Source organism: Dermochelys coriacea, chromosome 16, assembly GCF_009764565.3.
Source record: "Dermochelys coriacea isolate rDerCor1 chromosome 16, rDerCor1.pri.v4, whole genome shotgun sequence".
Taxonomy (NCBI): domain Eukaryota; kingdom Metazoa; phylum Chordata; order Testudines; family Dermochelyidae; genus Dermochelys; species Dermochelys coriacea.
In genome coordinates, this window is record NC_050083.1 from 23,623,891 (window position 1) to 23,640,630 (window position 16,740).

At 54.9% G+C, this 16,740-nt stretch overlaps 1 protein-coding gene across 2 annotated transcripts in view; it reads right to left on the reverse strand.

Moving 5' to 3' along the window:
• Positions 1-15,146, reverse strand: part of NR5A1 (nuclear receptor subfamily 5 group A member 1) — a 64,547-nt gene extending 49,401 nt beyond the window's left edge. The window contains exons 1-3 of one of the 2 annotated variants that reach the window (XM_038375202.2): positions 15,030-15,146; positions 6,790-6,908; positions 3,038-3,179 (exon numbers count right to left, since the gene is read on the reverse strand). In XM_038375202.2, the coding sequence (XP_038231130.1) occupies positions 3,038-3,179; positions 6,790-6,891 (244 nt within the window). In that variant the 5' untranslated portion in view covers positions 6,892-6,908; positions 15,030-15,146. Of the gene's footprint in view, positions 1-3,037; positions 3,180-6,789; positions 6,915-15,029 lie in introns of those variants that run through there. The other variant, XM_043499016.1, reaches the window with a different exon arrangement.
• Positions 15,147-16,740: the final 1,594 nt, after the last annotated feature.

Below are 16,740 nucleotides of genomic sequence, written 5' to 3' on the forward strand. Positions count from 1 at the left end.
GATCGAGGGATCAAAGCTAAGCTGCTATAAGGAGATGCCCTATGTGCCATGATATTTTTCACTCTATTAAGTAGGGCAGTAGCATGTAAACCTCCCAACTCATGGGGAAGGGTCAGAATTAGGCAAAGTGAATTCACGCATCTCCATTCTAGACGGACACATCTTCAGTGTGGCCTCAGCTACTCTTTTATTCTCCGGAGTTAGTGCAGAAAGAGCCATCTCTACCAGGATCTGGTTACTAATTCTGTACTCTGTGGAGAATATTCCTGACAGATCAAGGTTACTGCCCATCTTCTCACTGAAGCTCCTCCCCTCACGCACCCACCATGCATTTCAGGATCTGCTTTGAAATTGTTCTTCCTCTTTTTAAAACTCTCCCTGGATTTGTTCCAGCTCATATCACAGACCCTCTCTGCCCCTCAGGCCTAGAACAGGCCTCCTTGCCATCCCTTCACGTAATCGCACCACAATTGGTGCAAGAGCCTTCTCCACTGGATCTATGCATCCCTCTTGCCCCTGGCCTGCACCACTCTGTGTTTCTGCCCCTCTGCTGCACGTTTAATTCTGTGAAACATGCTCACCAGGGTGAATTTGCATGGGCCGTGTTGTGCTGTCACTCTAGAGGGGAAGCCTGCATGTGACACCTATTATTATCTGAAGCTGTACTGTGACCAGCACAAAACACACTGTACTCTGTGAATGCCGAGCAGCTTCAGAGACTCTCTTGTGGCTCTACGGCAGGGCACTCAGGTGAACATTCTGATTTGTCTGGGATATGCTGAGATTGTGTTGTTCACACAGTCCAGACTTCTTGATCGTTTCCTTTCTTGAGCATCAAGAGAGGCCTATGTCAACATCATATTTGTCCCCAAAATCAATAATTTCAGACTTGCTTTTGTCCTATTGAGTTGAAAAATCTTTTTTAGAAGTGTCGGTTCAGATTTTCTGCCCAGTAAATACTAATAACTAAGGAAACGTAAGCTCCAATTTTCACTACAAAAGACAGACAGTCACGCTGGAATGTCATTTTCCCTCTAGGTGATCCCTGGTGGATAAGCTACTGCAGAGTTTCATCAAGCAGCTCAGAGGGCAGGGAAAAGGGTGCTTTGAACAGACGGGCAGCAAATATCCCAGCGTTGCCTCTGAGGCCCACAAACACACAGGATCACACTGAACCCTGCTGTAAGCCTGGGAAGCCCCTCGAAGTCAGGCGGGTGCAACTCTGTTGCCAACAGGGAACTCGGGGCTCTGAGTTTAGTGTCCCTCGCCCATTCACCGCACACAGGAGCAGAGTATGAGTTCGGACTGCCAGCGAAGGCGACCGTGCCCTACCTGTGCCTTGTTCCATTGCCCAACTGTTCTCAGTTACAAGATAGAGTGCTGGTACAAAGTGTCAGACCCTGTGATTTAGCAAAGCCCCTGAGCAGTGCTTAATTTGTAATGAAAGAGGTACCAGGGCTCAAGCAATTTTTTTATTTTCATGATAGATGCAGCAAGCCCAGAAGTGCCAGAGCTCTGAACTGCCAAGCCTAGAGGTGCCAGGGCTCAGCCCTTGCAAGCCTTAGCACAAATTGAGCCCTGTCCCTGGGTAAGCTGGACAGTTGGCTCAGGACCTGTTTGTAACTAATATTCCAGTCACAGCCAGGGCTAAGGCTCAGATCTGCTTTTGAAATGACACTCAGCGCTGATGCCTGCTCCATGTAGTGGGAGTTTGCATTGCCCGCCTTTGCAATTAAACGTTGTGTCCTGCTCTTAACTGTTCAGCCTCCAAAGCCTTCTGCCTCCTTCCTGCTTGGGAAATGATTTCAGTTTCTATTCAGGTATTAGCAGTACTTTATGTTCCACCCCCACTTTGCCCTTAATCCCCATGTGAATGGAGCACTGAGTCCTCCAGCCCTGAACAAGTGAGAGATGCCCCACTAGCCTCAGAACTGTCTGCCCAGATCTTTTCATTTGGTGTAAAATTTAGTCCCTTTTTTCCATTTTTGTTACCCAGTGTTTGTAATGATTTTTCCTGGCTCTGTGCCCTGTGTGCAGTGTGAAGTTCTGCAACATCAGTGGGTAAGTACCTCGTCAAACACATCATAATACAGAGAACAACATGGCCTGATTCTGCTATCAGCCAGCATAAATCAACATTGACATCATTAGAATGACCCCAATGTCAATCTGGTGAGAGACCCCCTGTGCTACTATGGGTCCCCTTGTATTATGAGAAATTCCTGTTACAGTGAATGTGGCAAAAGAAAAATTGTATTCTCACTGTTGCATCCTGCCATTTTATCCTGATTCTCACGATACTCAGTGTTCTCCTTAAAGCCTCGCTTCTGGGAATTATGCAAAAATAGGGGAATCTTGGCTTTCATTTAAAATAAAACAACAACAACAACAAAAACCAGAACATTTTCAAGCCCGTTAGCTTGCAAAGAAAGCCTTGAAAGTGTGAACCCTAAATTCTGAAAAACCAGAAGGCAAATCAAAAGAACCCGACATTTTTTTTTAAATCTCATGATTTGGAGGGGGCTGACTCATGTTTTTTGAATGATAGGGGTTGGCTATGCTATATCCTGAAGGCTGGTGAAGAAAAAAAAACTGTCTAGCCCTGAACAGAGAGTTTACTTGGAATGATGATACTACAGTGAGAACCAAGGGCTGTTTTTCTTTCTGAGGTCATTGCTTAATTCCCAGGCACAGCTGTGCCAGATGGTCTCATAACCTAAAATATTGCCCAGGAAGATACAGATCCACTGACCCAACCCAAATCATGTTTAAATAAAAAGAAATGAAGGAACCACAATTCCAACACACTGAAGAAATAATTTCTTTTGCTATAAGCAGCTGTGGTAGCTGGCTTTGGGCCTGATCCTGTGTTCTGGCTGCCCTCAAGTCCCGGTGATATCAATGGGAGAAGACAGTGCTCCACATGTCACAGGATCAGGCCCAGTTTACACCACATCCCTACCACTGACGACCCCTCCTTTCTTCCCCTGGCGCACACAGAATTAAGTGGCAAGAGGTGGCAGACCCGGGCTCTTACCTTCTAGTCTCATTCCCACCGTCAAGCACTTCTGAAAGCGACAGTACGGACATCTCTTCCTCTGGGTTTTGTCGATTTTGCAGTTCTGGCTTTCGGTGCAGGTGTAGTGCTTGTTATTCTGCACGGTCCGCTTGAAAAAGCCCTGATGATAACGAGGGAAGGCAGAAATGCGGGGCATTACCACGCCAGCATTTACAGTATGAGCAGGACTAAGCAGGCATCCCGGGGAAGGGACGATCCTGCCCTGGGCTGCTGTTTAACACAGATGCCTGGAGAATTTCATTGCAGCCCCACCGTCCTCGGGGCAGGGGAACAAGGGGCTTTGGGAGAGCGGGACACTACACATCAATTACAATAGCTCTGCTGTTGCCCAACAGTGCATCATAGCTGGTGGTTTTTATTTTCTTGGCCCCTATATTCTAGTTGGGGGAAATTACTTAAAAAACGGCAAGAACAAATTCGCGGATCTGGATTTAGCGGCAGTGAGCCGTGCCCTGGGGGAAGCACATTGCCAGAAAAGCGGACAGCCACAGACAGGAGCTGCAGAGCCAGAAGTCATGTATTTTCGTTCAAGTTTTTAAAAGACAAAGGCTGCAGGCTTGACTTCTCTCCCCCAGCGGCTGAACTCCCCTGCCCTGAGAAGGTTTCTCTTCTCAGCCAGACATGCTCTGACCTCCAGGACTCTGACTGCAAGACCACGGGAAACATCTGATGGTTTTCACCCGCTTAGGGCTCTGCTGAAATACGATGGGCAAGATGCTCAGCTGGTGTCAATGAGCAAAGTATTCAAGGCAATGGAGTTACACCTATTTACAGCAGCTAGTGCTGAATGCTTAGGAAATGCCCGGGCTCCAGTGGGGAAGCCCTTGAGGCCCCTGCTTTCCTTTTGTAGATTTATTTTTTAAACAAATTTGGGGAATTGTGAAGAAGATGAATCCCTCCTGGGGGGCACCTCAGCCTGCCTCTCCATCTCCATTAACAGCGGAGGCTAGAAAAGGGCCTGCTCTCTGAATACAAATCTGTGTCTACAGCGTGGTTTATATCTTCAAAGACCTGGGCAAACTTTCGCCCCAAACCTGTGAGAGGCAGCCCAGCCTCACCCCCGCCCCCCGGTCAGCGGGAGCAATGAGGAGGCTGGGACACTCCAGTGGGCCCCGCAGAAAGGCCCCAGAAAGACCCATGTGAAGCAGACCACAGCGCAGGGTCCCCGCAGGCCAGGCCAGCCCCCTGCGCAGCGCAGCGCACCCGCAGGGCCTCCGCCTCTCCCGAATGCCCCCGGGACCCACGCTCAGGGGCTGTCGGCTTGCCCCAGAGGGGACCGGGGCTCAGGCAGAATGAAAGGCAGGGCCAGGCTGTCTGCATAGGGCCTGTGGGTGCGATGCTCCCCGCGGAGAGCAAAGAGACTGGTTTCCGTTCTTCAGAAGCAATTTGAGAGCTCCCCGCTCCCCTCCGATTTTAAGGAGCCGGATTTTGCCCTCAGTCTAAAGCCTCTGGAAATAAAACACAGCCAAGGGCTGGCTGATCCGCGGCATTTAAACGAGGATCTTTCCAGCTTCTGCCGTTCCTCCCAGCCCCAGACAGGTGGAGGGACTCTTGCTGTGCTAAGGGAAAGGCCCCTCTTCCCCGTCCCCCGCCGACCGCTTAAACCAGAGCTACAGGTAGCGGCCAGCCTCCAACTTGCAAAAGATATTTGCCATTGCCTGGGAGAGCCTCCCATTTCACCTTATTGCACCTTCAGGCCGGACACATACAAGCAGCTGGTGGGAATTAAAGGGGGAAGGAAAACACGTTCCGAGGTCGGGGGAGCCGCTTTCCTTCCAGAGGGGCCTCGACCAGCGGTCAGCGCCCCGGGTGCTGCCTCTCCTCACCCCGCATCACCCCTGCAGGGACCACAAAACTCTGCACGAGTCGGCTTCTCTTCGCTTTGCTTTCTAGTCACTTTGGGATGTGGGTCCGCGATTTTCTCTCTGTCTCCGGCCCTTCTAAAGCGCCTGTCACCTGCGCTGTTGCGAGGGAATTTGAACAGGATGCCCCAGAAATACAGCGCGCTCTGATCTCATTAGACGCACCCCCGGTTCCGGCAGTATCTCCCCGTGTGGCACCTTTCACCGCAGCGGCCAGCACCCAGTGGTGCCCAGTGACAGGACACATTTTACAGCAAGCAACGTCACGGGGGCTCGGGACAGTCTGTTGTGCAGATTAGTGGTGCAAGCAACGGTGCACCCCTCTGACTGCGAAATTAAATCACCCGCAGCACTGAGAGGACTAATGATAGGGTTATCATTTTAAACTAAAAAAAAAATCCCTGAACCATTTGATTTAATTTATTTTGATTGATATAAAATGAATATTTCTTCTAAAGAGCTATTTAAAAAAAATCTAAAGAGCCTAAAAATCTATGTTGGTTTGTTTGATGAGCCGAAGAGTCAAACGGAAACTAAAACACAAATACAACAACCACTCTAGCTCGGCAACTCGCTTGCGCCGTTTAAACTCAATGAACTTTTAAGTTACTTGGGGAAATGCAGGTATATAAATACGGAGGGAAATGATTGTACCTGCTCCGGAGCTACACTCCGGCCATAAATGTCTGACTTACTGCCCAGTATTCTGGGAAGGCAACAATTCACCCAAAGAGCTCGCAGCGGCCGCAGTTTCGTTTTAACAAATTAAATGGCACGCAGCGAAACCTGTCCAGAAACTTGTCTTATATGCAAACAACAATTATATTACTTTGGACTTCAGGTATCTGCGATATCCTTTAACACTGGCGCGGGGGTCGGATTTTGTTTAATAAACCCCCCTTGCTTTGCGGGACTTCCCCCGGCAGTTTAATCAGGGTTTGCAACAGAAACACTAAATAAATCGGGGAAACAGAATCCAGCAACTCTCCGACGCTTTAAAGCAAAGCGCCATGATTTAAATACTTCCCCGCGGTCAGTCTGGGTTTGGTTTGTAGACTAACCCCATTAATTTCTACTCCAAGAACAGAAATTATTTTAGTTCCTTAATTATCCTTTATATTTATGTGCGTTGCCACATTTCCCCGATTTGACACGTCAACCCCGGCAGTGTTTTCAAATGCAGCCTGTCCCTCGCGGGTGCTGGACTGCGGACTTTGCATTTATTATGATAAAAATGCAAGCTCCATTTTAGAAGTACAGCTACCCCCACGCCTGTATCTGCGGAGTCGCTCCAAGAGAGGGGCAGCCCCTTCGCTGAAATTCACGTGCAACTTCAGGCTTTACAAGTGCAAAGCGTCGCATGCTTCAAAACCGCCGAGCGCTTCGTCCAGGATTTTATGAGAAACGATATTTGTTAAATCCCGCGCTCCCGGCTAAAATCGAGGGTGGGCACCGGCAGGGGGGGATCGGGGCTTTCCCAGGCAAATGAACCCCCCCCCATAAGTTATTCGCCAGGCACATTTTGAGAGTTAAAACCCCCAACCAGACGGACCTGGCGAGCGCTGGAGCGCGTGGAATTAGAGCACAACGATTTCCTGGCCTTGCTGATCAATTCCTAACTCCTGCCAACGAAAGCCTGGAGCGGCCGGGGTGCCCGCCGCGCCCCCGCCCGCGTTTGGCGGCAGCCGGCTGCTAGGGGCCCCTTTCAGGGCGAGCCTCCCCAGCTCGCGGCGGAGCGAGGGGACTGGAGCCAAGCCCGCCTGGAAGGGGCGATCGGACAATTCCTCCCGGTCCCTTATCGATGGCAACAGCGCCTGGTGCCCGGCCCGCGGCTGGGCGGTTTCCTACCTTGCAGCTTTCACAGGTGAGCAGCCCGTAGTGGTATCCGGAGACCTTGTCCCCGCAGACAGGACACAGCTCATCCAGGTCCTCATCATAGGTATAGTCCATCACCTCCAGCGGCCCGCCTGCGGGAAGGAAAGCGGGTCAGCGCGGGAGGAGAAGCCCGGCAGCCCCTGGGCCGGCCCGGCGGGGTGGCGCGGAGCGGAGCGCGGGGCGCTGCGGAGCGTGACAGGCAGGTGGTGGGTGCTGCGGGTGGACCCTTTATAGCGCCCGAGGCTGCGGATCCAGGCTGGCGCGGGGAAGTGACCACCCCCAGGGGCGGCAAGCCCGCCTGTGGGGGGGCCGCAACCAGCCGCGGGGGGTTGGGAACAGGGCGAGGGCGGGGGCGGGGGAAGGGACCTGGAGGGCAGGGCCGGAGAGCGGCACCACCCTCGGCTTTCCCGCCTCGGCGCGGGGCTGGGGTGCCAGGGGCCGGGCGCTGTGCCCGGGAGCGGGCCGGGTTTCCGAGGGGTCTTGGCTCTGGCTGCGCCCTGCCCCGAGGAACTCCCGGCCGGGGACAGGCCCGGGGCTGAGAGGGAAACCGCCCGTCCCCAGCTCCGGGCTCGGGGTCCCGCTGGCCGGGCCTACGCGCGAGTCCCTGCAGCCGTCCGGGACAATCCTAGACCCGAGGCGAGGGAGGGCAGGGGACAGGTCATGGCTCGGGCTGTCCCTGCTCCCCGCCGCCGGCTTCCCCCGGGGCCTGGACGCGCCTCGGCCGCAGGGCGGACCGCGGGCACCTCCGGGCGTCTGCCACCACCGAGCCCGCCCGCGGGGACTGCCCTGGGCAGCCCGAGCGCGGCCCCACCTCGGCGGCTCCACTTCGCCCCAAGCGCCGGCGGGAGCTCAGCGCCGTGCACCGACGGCACCGCCTGTACCGGGCCATGGCGCAGAGCGGGCCCCGGGCCCTGCAGGGGTCCCAGCGCCACCCCTGCCCCAGGGGGCCCAAGGCCTCTGAGCCCGCCCGCCCGAGGCCCTGTCCGGCTCTCTGGGGAGCCCGGAGCTGCCCGGAGCGGCGGGGAAGGGGCGCAGGGGAGCGCACACGGCCACCGGCGCGGTGGCCTCTCCCGGGTGACTCGGACCCTGGCTGCCCTCTGCAGTGGCCTGGCAGGCAGAGCGCGCCGGGCAGGGCCGCCCCTTGGCCCCTGCAGCCACCAGGGGCTTGACCCGTGCCCGGGGCAGTGCCCTGCAGGGACCCGGCCCGTCCCAGCTCCTCGGCGACCACGAGAGCGTCCCTTAGCCCCGCACTCATCCGGCGAGCGCAGCCCGGCCCCGCGCAGAGCTGCTGCGCTACCCCCCGCTCTAGCCCGGCACGGACCGGAACGGCCCCGGGCCCCAGCGCGCCCCACACTCGACCGTGGCTCAGGCACCGCCGGCCTTTGAGCACCGAGGGGAGGTGGGTCCCGTCTCCCGGTGCCCAGAGCTCGCCGCTCAGCTCCGCGGGCTCAGAGCAACCCCCGCTCCCCGGCCCGTTCGGGACCCGGGACCCGGGAGCGGCGCCAGGGGAACAGGCGCAAATGTCCCGCTATCCCCCGTGCCGCGCAGGGGCCTTGCCACAGGCGGGTCCTGGCAGCCCCGGCCCAGACCGAGCCCCGGAGCGCAAGGGCCAGGGGGCTGCATTGCGCGCACCCCCGGACCCCCCGGCCTCGGCAGCGGCTGCTCCCCGGCTCCTGCGGGGCACTGGGGTTTCCCTGCCCCACGTCCGCAGCCAACCCGGCAGGCGCGGGGAGCGCACCTCGGGCACCGGCTGCGGGGCTGCTGGGGACCCGGGGGTGTCTCCGTTTGCACCGGCTTCGGGGCGCCGCAGGGACCCACGTCGGAGACCAGCTTCCCGGGAGCGGGGCGCCTCAGCTCCCAACCGGGGCAAAGCCCAGGGGCAGAACCACACACGGACCCTGGAAACCCGCCCCGCGCCCGACCCCGCTCAGCGGAGAGCCCTGACCCGCCGCTCAAGGCCGGGGGGATGCGGGGGGGGCTCAGCACCTCCCCGGAAGAGCTCGGCTCCGGGCAGGCTCATTGGGGGCCCCCGGCTTGGCCCCCAGAGCTGCCCCGTTGGCCAGTGGGGGTAATTCAGCCCCCCCAACCTTCCCCCGCCCAGCCCCGCGCGCAGACAGCGGACCAGACCCTGCCTTTGCTCACAGCGAAGCGGTGGCCCCACGGCCAGACCCCCGCCCCCGCCCCGGGCAGGGTGGCCCCGCAGGCAGCCCCGAGCCCAGGGTCAGGGCTGCGCTTGGACCCCGCCAGAGCCGGCGCTGGGCATAAGCAGCTAATCGCGTAGGCCCGGAGCTGCTCAAGGGCCGCCCGTTCGCTTTTTATTGTGTGGGGGGGCAAATAGGCCTGCTCAGGGCCCCTAATGGGCTAGCCCCGCCCCTGCCCCCCGTATTTAGCCAAGGGGACCGTGCTGGCCACTCCCCCCGCCCTGAGACCGGCTTCTACATTTGACCTTCACTCTCCCCCGCAGCAGCTTCCCAACCCTCTTCCAGATCAGGGACCGGCTCCTGGCCCCCGCCCTGCCCGGGGATCCCAGGGAGCAGCTCTGAAAGGCAGATCCATCCTTGAGAAACACGGCTCTACATGCCCCAACCCCCCCCCCCCCAACATTAAAGGGCCCCAGAGCAGTGGGAGCCCCTTAGCTAACAAGCTAAGAACCTGGGCTTGAAAGTTGCCTGGAGGGAGCCTGGGAGCAGAGGGAATTTTTACCCAGGCCCTGGCGCTCCCTGCTCCAGGAAGGTATAAAAGAGCCGTGAAAACAGCTGTCCTCTGAGAGCTGCCAGGAGGCTGCCCCAGGGAAGCTGGGCCCGTCTGCCCAGGAGCCGGGGGAAGGGGAGCGCGCTTCCCCAGCCTCGCACACTGCCACGACCACTCAGACCCTGCAGCGGCCCTGAGGCCTCTGCACTGCAGGCGGCCCGGGGAGTCCTAGCAGAGGGCTGGCGTTCAGTACAGGGCACCGCCAGGGGCCCCAGCAGATGCTCACAGCTGGCAAGGCTTGGGGCTGGCCTGGGAAGAAGTGCAGCAGGGCAGGCTTGGGCCACAGGGTGGGCTGGAGCTGGGGTTTGTTAAACTCCACCCAGACTCCACCTCTACCCTGGGCACGACCCAGCCCAAGACTTTCTCCCAGCCTCTGGGGCACCTCCTCCACTGTCCACCACAGCTGAGGGAAGGCCCCAGTAGGGGGATGGCTGAGATGAAGGCTCAGTTTAGGGCCTTACGGCCAAGAGCAGAGTTCAGGTAGGGGGTGGCAGCCATTTCCTCAGCTTTGTCCCTTGTGGTTTTCAGAGGTTTGTATTTAGCCACCCTCCTCCTTCCAGAAGGCCAGCAGGCAGTGCCAGCCTCAGCCCTGGTAACAGAGACTGGAAAGAAGTCTTTACCCAGTTTGCCTGTGGCTACTTTCAAGCAGAGCATGGGTTTAACACATCATGGAAAGATGGGAGGTGCTCCTGTTTCCAAGTCTCTTCCAAGGCCCCGTAAACACGGGAAAAGCAGCTGTAGGATGAACCTGCACACGCCTATGGAAGCAGACATCATGCACAACCTGGGCCTAGGAGATCAGGGACAGACAATGCCTAGGGCATGAACTGTAGTTCAATCACTGAAACTGTAGCAGGCCCAGAGATGACCAGAATAAAACAGCCTCTTAAAAATCAGCTGGGCCTGTTCTCATTGTATTTACTGGCTTCTCATTCCCTTGCAGGGCTGTAGAAATCCTTTTAACGATTGATATTGACTTGATAGTAGGAAGCTTTGCCTCCTTACCAAGAGATGGGCCTTTTGCTGCTGGTTTTATGCTTGCTAGGGCCAGCTCCAGAACCCATTTCTAGTTACTCAAATCCACAACCTGATAACTGAATCTCCATCTCCCCCTGACAGCTCCAGGGCAGACACCAGAGCTTTGGTCTACCCTGCTGCCCACCTTGCCCTGGGACCTTGGGCAGGCAATTTCACCCAAACATAAAGTGGAGATAAGACTATCACCCCCTGACTTCACCAGGGAACTGCTATTAATCCATCCATAAGGAAATCCAGGCTGGCCCATGCTTTGAGATCCTCAGGTGAAAAGTGCTGCTGAAGTGCTGTGTACATCCTTTGCTAGGGAAAACTAATAATGTCAATACTGAAAGACAACTATAAGAGCACTGCACATGTCCAGCGTGCAGTAACTAATGCAAATGGTGACCTGACCCCTCAGCTGAGGGCAGTTACTCAATGCTGGGATTTAACTCATTGCTTCACTTAGTTTAGAGACACTTAATGAAACATTTCATGGCAGCGACAACAAAGCACAGCTTACTGGGGAACGCACTAATGTGCACCGTACGTTTTCTACTGATCAAGCGGGTTTTGTTCTGTTAATGGAAGTTTGCTGCTTGCAAGCAGGTGTGAACCCCACACACAGGCACCTGTCATGTTCCATCTGAGAACAGACGTCAAGGCTCTCCCCACATCCCACTGCCCTCACTAACACACAGAAAGACTATTCCACCCCACACACACTATCCAACCTCCATCACACCCCCCCACCCCTGCACAATTCCCCCACAAACATTATCCCCATCCCCTACAAACACTATCCTACCACACACACACTCACACACAAGATGCCTGATAAATAATGTCACAGCTAAACCCCTCTGTAGCAGCCACACTGGGCAGGGGCCAGCACTGACGTTACAAAGAGAAGCACATCACAGGGTTATAGGAGTATCTGCACACAAGGCATGGGCCCGAGCAAACTGCAATTCCCTTCACAAAATCCCAGTGCACGCCCAGCATTCTGTCTTGCTCCCATGACTGGTGTAGCCCAGGAGAGCTACTTATTTTATCTTCCCACCTGTAGCTTGGTGCATTACTTCCCCTGGGTGTGCACTATCTGCGCTATGACAGACACTTCATCTTCAGTGTGCAGAGCATTAACTCGTGCCACTGGGCCAAATCTAGTCCTGACTCTCACTCCTCTGGAAACCCTCCATATCAACAAGGTTGCAAAACATGCGAGAGAGACACAGGCCCATTGCAAAAGCAACTGCTCCGCTACTGTTGCTCCAGAAATTCACCCCTCCAGTGCAGTGCAGTGCCCTGCCACCTAGCACCTGAATGGGAAAAGCGACTGCCTTTGGGTAGCATTTCAGTGAGAGGGGTCGATACCTGGCCCTGACATCAAACCGATTCTAACTAAGTCGAGGAGCAGATCTAAACAGCTGCAGCACAACACGACTCCAGCAGTGCAAAGGATTCAGATACCCCCCAAACAAGGCAGAACTTGTTACAACTCCCCAGTCACCCAGCCAGGGCCCAATTCTGCTCCCTCCAAGTCGATGGGAACATGATGCGCTCAGCCTTTGGAAGCCAATGGAGTTGCATGGATGTGCAGAAGGGCTGGCTTTGGCCTCAAGGGCCCGGGAAGGTTTGCAGAGCTCGCAGCCTGAGGCTTGTGCTCCATTTCAGGTGCACCTCTTCCCCGCCCAGAGCTTCCGGCAGGGGGTTCTGGGCTGGTTCTGAGTTTCTGGAGCCCACAGTGAAATTGCAGGAGTGCGAATCTCATGGGAACAAAAGCCACTAGCCAGCCCCCTGCAAGCAAAACTCCTGTCGCTCCTCACAAAGTTCTGCTGGGGCCCAGCGTGTGTGGGGCTCTGCCCCTCTGACGCACGGCGGTCTCCTCCTAAGGTAGCAGCCTCAGCCTTCCACACGCACTGCCCAAGCAGAGGGCTCCAGCTCCCTGAGCTTTTGCATGGGGGTGGAAGCTGCACTCCCAGTGGGTTGTGCAGTGAACAGGAAATAGACTCCAGCGGGATAGGATCACTTCATTCAAACACACCATTACAAGAACCTTGTCTCTAATAATAGCTGCAAATCAGCCCAGTGCTTTGGCTATTGTTAGAGGAAGGAAAACTCCCCTTAAAAGCTCAGCAGCCCCGTCATTCACTATCATGTTCCTCCCAAGGATCTCAGGGAAGTAGCTGGGTGGCTGAAGAGCAGGACGGGGGTGGAGTCGTACCAAAGAATTGTTGTCTCACAAAGAACAGAATAGAAGAGGCAATCACAGCCTCAAGTTTGGTGGGGGAAATGATCCAAAATGGTAAGGACTGAAAGCAACTGGGAGCCAAAGACTATTGCTGTCTCCTGCATGTATTGCACCCTAACCAAGAGCCCGAGGGGAAATCAGACAGTATACTATTGAAGGGAAGGATTTCTGTATGCTACGCAGTCAGCTGATTGGTAATGGGCCATAGGCCTCTCTGCTCTAGTACTCTGGCCTTAAGTCAGCCAGGGGAATAAAAGCTGGAACCAGCTGATGGCTCTTTGCAAATGCACACCTGGTGCTAAGTTGGTGGCAGTCTGAGCTGGGAAGTCCAGGGAGGGTCTCCCACCCATGCCTGTAACCCCTTGAAGTACGCTGGCAGAGCAGAGCCATGTGTGGTAATGGGGACTGTGACTTTAAGGGCTGAGCTTCCCTGACAGAGAGCCTGGGCAGGGTGCTGGGAAGCTCTTGTTATGCACAGCCAGCTGGACCCAGACACCAAATAAAGCAGATCTCTTCTGTGCTCTTTAAGCACCAAATTCTTGAAGACCACATCTGGCAAGTGTGTCCTGCCATTGCCCAGATGTACTAATCCTCTGGACGGCTTGGCCTGAGGAATCTTTCCTGGGTCAGTTGCTCTCAGCACTGAGGAGTTTTAAATTGCTAACTCTTTAACCTCTTCCCCAGCCTCAGAGGCTTTTGCAGGCTCTGTTTGTATCTTTCACTCTCCCCAAACCTAGAGATGACACCACTGAGGAGGCAGCAGCAGGAAGGACATTTGCTCCCCTACCTCACAAGCAACCCCAACATCCAATCACACCCAGACGTGTCCAGCTCTCTCTCAAAACTAATTCAGTGGTTTACCCCCCGGCTCCCGCTGTTCCAGAACCTCACCCCTCTGAGGGTTAGAAACTGCCTGTTAATTTCCAGCCTGAATTCATGGCCAGTTTAGCTGCATTTGTTCTTGTGCCAACCCTGTCCTTTAGCTTCAATAGCTCTTCACCCTCCCTGGTGTTTACCCCTCACGTATTTATAGAGCGCAGTCAGCTCCCCTCTGGGCTGTCTTGTGGCGAGACTAAACAAGCCGCGCTGTTCCAGTCTCCTCTCCTCCAATTCCTGATCAGACGAGTAGCTCTTCTCTGCACCTGTTCCCGGGGGGTAGACACATTTGCCTGCTTGACACACATCCTGTAGCCTTGCCCCCTCACCAATTAACCCATCTTCCCACTGCCAAACTGCTACACAGCCAGCATGGCTGTAGGGAACCTTTTCCATGGGCTGAGGTGCCACGTACATTAACAATAAGCTGTACCCCAGATGGTGAATTTCCTGTCTGTGGGAGGAAAAATACACCTCATCCTAGCACATTCTCCAGGCTTAAACTAGGATAGCGGTAATAATGAGAACAGCCCTCGTGAGGGATTTCCCCGGAAGTAATTGTTGGTATTTAGATCCTGTTTCATGGGACTTTCTCATGTTGGGTGCCCAGCTGGAGAACAGGAGTTCAGAGCTCCCTGGAGCAGTACAAAGCAGCTAGGTGGGCGGCTTGCCCAAGTGCCCCTCCCCCCCTTGTGTTTTGGTTGTGAGGAAAGTTTGGGAAACAATTTGTATTAAAGTGAAAAAGTGGCTCAAGCCTCAGCATTCCCTGGAGGTGGCTTGGGCCAGGTGTGGAGACCGGCAGCTCTCCTGGGCCCATTACCACAAGTTCCCTGGGACTAAGGCAGCACCAATCCTTAAACAAGTGAACCACCTGGAGGGGCAGGGGTGGGGTTCAGCACTTTGGGAAGCAGCAAGGTGTGTGCTGTACAATGGCACAAGCTGTCCCAGCTCCACATGGCGTGGCCTGGGCCAAGTGCTGGTGGGAATTCACAATAGCAACTGATTCCAAAGTTTTTATTCCAATACCCGGAAACTGAAAAGGGGAGATGCAGCTTCAGCCTCCCTTCCCAAGGCACCACCGGAGCCTCCCTCTCAGCCCAGACAGCAAACGCGCAGAGTTAGACAGGGACCAACGCCCAAGCAGAGGGCTGCACTGGTGCGGCTTTGCGCGCCAGACACCGCACAGTCCTGGCCAGCCCCAAGAGCAAGCGGCTCAGCCTGTTTCACCCCCAGGCAGGAGCCAAGACAGCGCTGAAGGATTTTAAAAGTGCAATGATTGAAATGACCTTGATTATCTCTGATGTGAAATACTCACTCAGAAGGCAGCTCTCTGCTTGGCAGGCTGGGGCAGGCGGGCGAGTTGGCGCTCTCGTTAGCACCTCCAAAGTGAAACTCCAGACCAACGAGCCTTGGCTTTAATTGTTCAGATGGACTGTCCCACACGGCCGGGTACGGAGCTGATTTGCAGGCCCTCTGTCTCTTGCGTGGGTATTTAAACATGCACACGCACACACTCTCTTGTGCTGGAGGCCCAGCCAATCTCCTCCCCGCTGGGGGCTAGGCTCGGGGAAGACGGGGCCAAACTAGTTGCCTCATTGGCTTCTGTGGCCACGTGACTGCGCTAAAAAATAATTAAGATACAAAACCCTGCTCATAAACTAGCATTAGAAAGTGACGGAGTGGAGATAAGTGGGACCTTTGCCATAGATAAAGCAAGAGGGAGAAGAAACGTGCAAAGGGAGGGATGGGATGGACACAAACGAGCCAGGGAGGGGAGAAGGAGTTCATTAAAACACAAGGGAGGGGAATGGAACCAGACGGATTTACAGCCCCGCTCAAGCATGGGGTTGGGCTTTTTGGTCCCCTCTCCTGCCCTGAGATATAAAAGAATGGGGGATTGTGCACCCACCCTTCCCATACAGGCCGAGCACAATTCAGGGGCCCCTGGGAAGAGACTCCCTCCTTTCCATCAGGCAGTGCTGTTCCTGGGATTGGAAACCTATGGTTCACGGATTTGTGTCACTAGGGTCACAAAGTCCAAACCAGTCTGGCTTGGGGGACTCAAGGGCTCCAGAGCTTAATGAAGCACTTCACAGCTCATCATCTGAGCTCATAAGAATGGCCATAGGGGTCCATCCAGCCCAGGATCCTGTCTCCTGATAGTGGCCGGTGCCAGGTGCCCCAGAGGGAATGAACAGAACAGAACAATTATTGAGTGATCCATCCCGTCATCCAGTCCCAGATTCTGACAAACAGAGGCTAGGGACATCCAGAGCTTGGGGTTGTGTCCTATTGATGGACCTATCCTGCATGAACTTATCTACTTCTTTTTTGAACCCAGTTATACTTTTGGCCTTCACAACAGCCCCTGGCAAGGAGTTCCACAGGTTGACTGTGCATTGTGTGAAGAAATACTTCCTTATGTTTGTTTTAAGCCTACTACCTATTCATTTCATTGGTTGACCCACTGGTTCTTGTGAAGGGGTAAATAACACTTCCCTATTCACTTTCACGGCACCATTCATGATTTTAGGGACCTCTAGCATATCCCCCCTTAGTCGTCTCTTTTCTAAAATGAACAGCCCCAGTCTTTTCCCTGCAGCCACAGAAAGCTATTAATAGACATGTTTGTGTAGAGAACTGGAGAAGTCCAGGGCAGACAGCTGCTTGGATTTACAGAAACAAAAGCTTCCCCTTTTATTATTATGCACAAAGTTCCCAATGGGAGAGAGAGAACTTGGAGCAGCACCATAACCAGCTTCCAGGCTGCGCCTCTTTCTGCTCTGTAGCGGTCACACCTCAGCTGAACAGCGTTCCTTCTAAGGCAGACACAGGTGCAAGCTAGAACATTCATTGTCACATTATTTCCTCCCCCCCACCGGGCCCCTGGGGAGATTTTATTATAACACAGGAACCTGGTGTCTAATTAACCAGTGTGAAATAGACTCAGGTACTGAGCCCCCAGTTGCTAAAACCTAGTGCAAAGAACATATATAGCAGTTAAAATACTTTGTGTAAAGCATATT